Source organism: Heloderma suspectum, chromosome 4 (genome assembly GCF_057233095.1).
Source record: "Heloderma suspectum isolate Gila_16-S chromosome 4, 16-S_ref, whole genome shotgun sequence".
NCBI lineage: Eukaryota > Metazoa > Chordata > Lepidosauria > Squamata > Helodermatidae > Heloderma > Heloderma suspectum.
The window spans coordinates 106,565,172-106,573,077 of record NC_139461.1 but is presented as its reverse complement, the minus strand read 5'-3'; the positions used below and the strand labels follow the sequence as shown (position 1 = coordinate 106,573,077).

Here is a 7,906-nt window from a genome sequence, read left to right as displayed (position 1 = left end):
AACAAAGGAATGTGTGACGTGGCCCCCAAGCCAACTGAAAGCACCTTTTTATCAAATGCGTTCTGTATGCCGTCTTTGAACAGCAAAGGCACATTCAGAAGCATTCTTCAGGGCTACTCACATTTTAAGATATGCATATTTTAATTGCTTAGGGATTTATCTGTTGTTTTATTGCACACCACCCCTGACGCATTTTATATGGAATGTAGGGTGATGATGATGATAATGACGATGATAAAATAAATGCTTCCTAAGTTGGATTTTATAGCTTTTTAGAATTTTGGAACTGATGGTAAGAGGTTGTAGTTGGGCAGCTTTGGGTGCCACTGACTGCAAAAGTAGAAGTTAAGGTAACAAGAGCCAGAAAGTGGATCCTCCCTGGAAAGTGGCTTTGCGGACATGACTCCCTCAAGCAAGACATGCAGCCGCCTGACAGTAATGGAGCAAAGGAGGCAAACCTGAGGCTCACTTACCAAATGCAATCAGCACCAGTGTGTAAGTAGTCAATATATGGAAGGTGATTTTGGTCTCGAGACCAGCATGAGGTAGAAAAGACCATGCCAATATTTAGCCAAGGAATTGTCACTCCTAAAGTAAGTTTAGATTAGAAACAAAACCATTAACGAAATACAGCTTCAGTTGAAAATATTTTTAAAGTATTTTTAAAAGATATGTTGAAAACCACAGTGCCATTTGTGTTAGCACTTGAACATTTAAATCTAGTAGAAATAAAATAAGAATGATGCATTTAACAGAAATCAGCATGTCCTTGACCTGATTGGTCAGATACATTTCTTGACCCTTGTTCCTATTCTTTCCTTGCATCACTATGTTGACACTCAGCTCACACAGCTTCACACATGAATATGAATCTAAATTTCTGCAGATATTGTGTGTGAGTGCATGTGTTAATGTGTGCATGCACAAAAGACAAGTAATGCTCATAAACACTGGCTGGAGACAGATACCCTCTACCCCAAGTTGCAAATGGCATGTTAGGTATGCATACTCATCCCATTACCATCTCTGTTCACAGGCATTTGTAATACTTAAAAAATCTGCAAAGCCTATCAGACTACAGAGGAAAGTGGGACAAAACAAACAGGTAGCTCTATCATACCACCATCAACTTTCTGAAAAACTATTATCTGTCTCCACCAGCCATTACCAAGTATAAAATCACTGAAGAGCCTTCATGAAGAACCACAGAAAATTCTGCACATTTATTGGCTCAGCATTGCTCTCTCGAGACCACAGAGAATGAAGTTACATGTGCTCATCATTCAGCATACTGACACTAAACATGAGCATGAGTGCACTAAATAATGATAAACAAACATGCTACAACTGGGAGAAGTGAATGTCTTGAAGTACATGGTCTGGACGACATGTTTACCCTCCACCTCGGACTCACTTTTCTTTCTTTTTTGTAATACAAGAGGCTGAGCCAAACTGGGGGCATGTGCATTGTAACATACAAAGTGCACCTTTCTCAGCCTCTCTAGGAAAGGAGTGTGTCTATCTGTGCTGAACAGATTGAGGGCTCAATGGCCAGCAGAGTCACAAACAGGATTATAAATGCCCTGATGTGAAGCTTGCTGAATGTTAATTCATTTTTAAACAGCAGGTATAGATGCCTGCCTCCAGGGATGTGGCAAAAATATGATTTATTCAACACATTTTGTGGATTCCACAATGGATGGTTAAACTTGGAGAAAATAAATTGTCTTACCAGGCACAGCACCAAGATGTCGCAGGATGGATCCCGTGTTATTAGGAAGGACTGTTAGGTTCCACCCATGCCTGTTCAAATTAAGTGACAGAGATCATGATGAGCAAACGCTAAATGGCAAACCAGTTGCTGTTTATTTACCAACTTGTTAGGGATTCCTGATGACCAGGCATGGCTGTGGACTAAAGAGAGGGCAGGTTGCCACAGACCCATCAGGAATATTCCAGGCCCCTTCATTGAATTTCCAGGTTTGTTTTTGTTTTATTTTTAAAGGAAATCTCTAGTCCTTTTTCCTTATGCAGAAAAACATGCAAGCATATTCTATGCCATTGTTCAATAAGCCCACCTTTCAGTCTAGTCGCTAATCTTGCGAAGACATCAGGATGATTAAGAAGAACTTAGGACTTCTTGTTGAATTGTATAAAAAAAAATTTTTTTGTTAACATGATTAAAGTCATGAAAAACATTCGACTACTTGTACTTAACTGTACAATGATGTAAGATCTTCACTGCTATGTAGGAAAGCTGATGGCCACCCCTTCATAGCATCACAGCTGCCACATTTAAGCAGTGAGTATGGTTCCTAGCCATCTGTTTCTACCTAAATTAGGTTATGGTTAAGTTATTAACACACACACCACCACCAACAAAAATGGACTGAAAGAGTTAAGGTAAGAAGGACAGATTCCTGGTGGAACTGCCCACACCTCCCTTAAGGTGCTTCTCATACTTGGAACTTACAGTTGTAAAAAGGTACAATCATAGTGCCTGAATGTGCCCTTGTACAATTTTAGGAAGAGAGTTTGCACTGACACAGGGTGGGTTTCTAACGTGGGGTCACAGAAATCACAAAACAGATATGCACTGCAATTAATGTGATCCAACACTGCACCTGCATCTTAGTAAACCAATTAGGAGCTGCTGTTCCCTTACTTATCCAGAGCAGATGCAAATATACAACAGAACTCCAGTTAACATTGCCAGGTTTTACCTTGAAAACGGTTCTGATTTTCCCACAGGAAAGCCACTCCCATGGGTGTTGGTATCCACTTTCCCACAGTGCACTGCTACATGGCAGTCCTTCTGTTCCACTAACCTCCAATACTCTTGCTGCAGCAAAAGAAAGTTTTAATAGGTTTTAAAAATGAAAGCCTAGTACAATTTTTTAAGCAGTCCTCCAACCAGTTCCTTAGCAGTGATCTAGGCAAATTCCCTTTCTCTCTGTGCCTTGCGGCTGGCCCTGCACTACCTAAGATAGCCTGCTGCCCTCAGGTGTGGTAGAGGATGCTGTCCCACCGCTGGTGTTTGAGACTCCACAGGCCAGCTGACTCCTGTACAAGGAACCCAGTGGAGGCAAGTGGCTCCGATTTTGGTGGGCTGAAAATCCATTCTGGGATTTAGTAAGAACCAGCCGGGCCTCTAAAGGATCTATCCAAGGTGCTGAAGCTATTTTGGGAATTGGGTTCAGCACCTCTGATAGCTCCTTTGGAGTTCTGGCTGGTTCTGACTAAAACCCAGAATGGATTCATAGCCCCATTGAAATTGGAGCCACCAGCCTCCACTGAAAGAACCGCCTTGTCTTTCATCTCAGGCAGCAAAATGTCTTGGCTGGCCCTGGGAGGTGCACTTATACTCAAAACTGGGCTGTGCTACTACACTTCTAATAAACAGTTTCACAACACTATTTTAGGACTGCCTCTTTCTTTGCTACCAGTGGAGGCGGGCAGCTCTGTTTTTGGTGGGGCTGTCATTCTATTCTGGGTTTCAGTCAGAACCAGCCAGAACTCTAAAGGAGCTATCGAAGGTGCTGATCCCTATCTTCAAAATTGGTTCAGCGCCTTGGATAGCTCCTTTAGAGTTCTAGCTGGTTCTGACTGAAACCCAGAATGGATTACAGCCCCACCAAAATCAGTCACCCACCTCCACTGTGTGCTCCCTGCTGCCACCCTTCTTTTTCCTCTCAGATTCCAGCAGTGTTTTTTAAGCAATTGCTGCAATCATGGGAAATGGCTGAAGGCAGGCTGCATCTGTAGCAGCCAAGATTATGTTACATTATTGGCGGGTGTTTGGGACTTCTCACGTGCAGAAAAAATTGCTTTCAGTGGCCAGATTAAAGACTCACCCTAATGTTAGGGGATCTCTCACCTCTATTTCAGCTGCTGTAGGCTCTTTGCTGAAGCACATGTTCATGATGTTTCTTGCTGTTCGGTAAAAGGTTGTTAAAGAAACAGACCTTCCCTGGGAATCAAAGCAACAAAGGGGGGGATGTTATTTTCTTGTATTTCCTAATTGATCATAATCAAATGGAAGACTGAACGTGCAAAAACAAGTAGCTGGAAGAAGAGGTACGTTGTGGTACAAGATTTTTATGCCAACCGCTTTCCAGCTAGCAATTCCTCTCATCTGTCGCATGGAGAGCTGGCGGATTGTGTGGGCTGCAGGCTGGTTTCCTGTGGCATGTGGAGATTGACTGAATGACTGTACCACAGACCAGCCTTCACCAACCTGGTGCCCTCCAGAGGGGTTGGACTACAACTCCCATAAGTCCCAGCCAGCATGGCCATCGGCCAGGGAAGGCACCAGGTTGGGGAAGACTGCCACAGACTCAAACCCATCCCATCACTGCAAACATGCACTAAATGGTATCATACTTATGATACAGTTTGTTCTATTTTCATGTTACCCAAGAAAGGTGGTAACTTCTAGACACAGACCACTGCCTAGCAAGGCAAGAGAAGCCGTAATGACGCTTTTAAAGCATGATTTGGAGATGATCTGGAGCTAATGGAGATATCAGTGTACACCTGTTTTAAAAACAGCAATGATGCTGCTTGCTCACAGATGTACTGACAGGAATCAGCTGCAGGAAACAACTACAGGCATGTTAGAAAGTTAAATTACCTGTGTAAGATGACAAAAAAATTGTGTAAGATGACAAAAAAGTGCTGTGTTGCCAACCCCAAAAACCAAATAAAAATTTTAAATAATAGATTACATAGAACGCTACAGTACTAAAATAGAAATATTCTCATCAGAATTAAAAAAAAAGTGATAAGGGATCATGATAAAACATTTTCATCTCATGAACTAAGTATACACAGTGGTGCCCTTTTTAATTTCTTTAGCTGCTGTTGCAAAATTTGCTACCAATTGGTTTATAGCTCCTATTTCCTATTTCACTCCCAAGTACGTTGTCTAGTCAGGTACAATAATCATCTATGGTTTTCAGCTCAATAACCCATTATGCCAGCCTCCCCTGACCTGGTGCTCTTCAAATGTTTTGGACTACAATGTCCATCAGACCCAGAAAGCATGGCCAATGGTCAGTGGTGATGAGTGTTGTAGTCCAAGACGCCAGGTTGGGCAAGACTCCATTTTGCCCTTATGACAGCATTAAAAACCCAGTCCCACAAACAGTGCTCTATTGACAAAACATTAAAACACATGAATATAAGCTATTTATTTTTAACTCCAGTTTCAAGGCTCTCTTAGCATGACAACTTTCAGCTTCCCCCTGCAACTTATGAGGAAAAGTATTTTTGTTTTGTTTAAATGACAACAGAGATTTTCAAGATTCTAGTGAGGGTGCAAAGACCAAACCAAGGTGCTTTCAGTTATAATGCAACTCCACAATAAACTCTTTCCCTGATTTTCAATACCTGGCTCAATTCTGGACCCTAATCTGTTATTGGTCAGTATACATCGCAGATAGAAAAAAGCAATGAAGGTTGGTGATTTACCAAAGGTTTTAAGTTAATTAGTTCAAGTTACAGAGTAGACCATCCTCAATAATTCCCTGCTTACTTTATAGGAAAATGTGCCCAGAGCAAAAACAGACACAACAGAATATTTTTCCATAGTCAAAGACTTATCTTGGCCCACTAATTCCACATAAAAATGTGGAGTTGACCCTTTAAAAAAAAGGAAAAAGAATGCAAGGCAATTAAGCTATTACAAAACATTAGAACTGCCCATCATGGGAGGAGGGCTAAGACACTCTTAAATCAGAGTTGCACGCTCGTAAATAAAATGAGCAATTTCCGTCATCTTTTACTGCCATCTGAGCCATTTATTGGGGCTGTCTAACAAAAAACATCCTTGAAAAGTTGTATTCAACAGCCATCAAACTTGCATCTGTAATTCAGGGCTTACAAAGACTGACTGGATTTTAAGCAGTTGTCTGCCTTTTTTTTTTTCTTACCAGGCAAATGAAGGCAGAAATTATTCTCAAAAATGGGTTACTTTCAGAGAGAGATGGCAACTCTACCTCAGGGCAGAAGCCTTTGTAACCTTTAAGAATTATTAGTCATAATGGATTGAATTTATTAGAAAGTAGTTTTAGATTCCTTCAGCAAAAGCTCTTTCTCAAGTTCCAGCCTTTCCCTGAAATTATGAAGTTTTGAAGATAATTTCTCTCAGCTGGATTTGGTATGAAATTTTATCTAATTGGTAAAATAAAACAAAAAATGTCAATAAAACAACTACAAGTCACTTTGATTTAAAATGGAAAAGTGAAAAAAGAGAGATTTGTAATAGCTATCACTTCAGGGTTGGATCCAGGATCTGTCTTCTGCGTGAGGAAGGACTCTGTTTGTGAACAGTCCCTCAGCCCTATTTTGGGGGATCACCCCTCCCCCAACACAGTTCTCCCCATTCAACAGGATCTCCTTACTCTCTGTGACGTGGGGGGGGGGGGGGGCTTGAGGTACTGCCGTGGGAAGGAGAGTGTGGAGAAGTCCACTTCCACCAGCACAGCTGATCCAGTGTAAATCTGGATCCAACCCTCAGTGTTTTGCTCCTTGGTTCTATCTCAAAACATCTGCACAATTATTTAAATAATTCCCCAAGCATGAACACCAGACACCATCAGACAACATCCTCTAAATAGCTCAGCAACTGACAGACCCGAAGCCAAACCTGGCCCCATACAGGGTGATCCTTAACTCATCCCCACAATTATACATCTAGACGCAAAAGGTGGGTATGGAAGAGGCACTGACTGCAGCAAAAGGGGCTGCTAGCAAACCACTTTAAAGAAGAAGGTTTGCGGCTTGGCCCACTTGGTTCTCCATTTTATTGCTACGCAGTTCCACAACAAAGGTAGTTGCTGACCAGGACTCAATGCTGACTGAGGCCCCCACAAATCCACTTTTGATGGTATGCTGCATCCAAGCATGCCACAATTTCCAGAACTTTGCACAATTGTTTACATCCACAAGCTACTTCAGATTTAAATATGAAAATACAAATACTAATGAAAAATGTGACAATGGGCTATACGTTGCATATATATGATGCGGTCTTTGAAGTCACAGAGAGCTTCATGGCTGGCTCAGATGTAATGCTAAACCCTTGTTTTGTGATATGTGAATGAGTCTTTAAGGACTGCCAGGCTCACATGCTTTCCCTTCCTCCCCTGGTTTGCAGGTAGCCATTTTGCCTGAAATGTCAAACTGTGGTTTGTATTTTCCCTGCAAGCCAGGATTGGAAACAGTGCTTTTAATCTGTGTTTCCACTCATGCTTTGCAAGGCAATTGCAAACCACAGTTTGCCAATTCAGACAAAACAGCAAACTATAATCTGCTGGAACTCGGGAAAGGAGGCAGACGATTGTGATGGAGGAGAGAAAGGAAAGAGGGTGTGTGCAAACCTGAGCTTCTTTAAAAGTTCATTCATGTAACATCAAACCATGGTTTGGCACTATGTTTGAATCTGCACACAGTGACAGAATCTTTGGAATTTAAAGAAAGTCTGTAGTGAAAGTGCTTCCAAAAGATTACTTGCTGAATTCAGTTTAGATTAGGAGTGCCTTTAATTGCACCAAAGCAATGATTTTAGGAGAACTAAAATAATGGTGCGGCTACCCCCACAAAATAGAATGCTACGTATTACAATTAATCTCCCTTGATTTGTCTTCTCTTGTAATTATTTACTTGTGAAACCAGACATGTGGCTAGATCTGTTGGCATCTGTAGAACTGAACGTGGACAAGAATTGGGGGTGGGGGGTGGGAGGGAATCCTGGTGTAAATTAGCTTCAAGGAAGCAGGAACTCAAAAGGGAACTTAAGAGATCTGAAGTCCCTCCAAGAACAGCTGGTCAGATTAAAGGAATAAAGTTGACTAAATATGTTAAAAATAAGAGAAAGAGTCATGCTCATTGTGTGTATTCTTAG

At 41.6% G+C, this 7,906-nt stretch overlaps 1 protein-coding gene across 8 annotated transcripts in view; it reads right to left on the bottom strand.

Annotated features, from left to right (window-relative positions):
• Positions 1-7,906, bottom strand: part of JARID2 (jumonji and AT-rich interaction domain containing 2) — a 252,410-nt gene that overhangs the window by 18,768 nt on the left and 225,736 nt on the right. For all 8 annotated transcript variants that reach the window (XM_084850264.1, XM_084850269.1, XM_084850266.1 and 5 more), the window contains 4 exons: positions 3,878-3,970; positions 2,724-2,842; positions 1,733-1,803; positions 474-588 (listed from right to left, as the gene is read on the bottom strand). In XM_084850264.1, the coding sequence (XP_084706390.1) occupies positions 474-588; positions 1,733-1,803; positions 2,724-2,842; positions 3,878-3,970 (398 nt within the window). The remainder of the gene's footprint in view (positions 1-473; positions 589-1,732; positions 1,804-2,723; positions 2,843-3,877; positions 3,971-7,906) is intronic.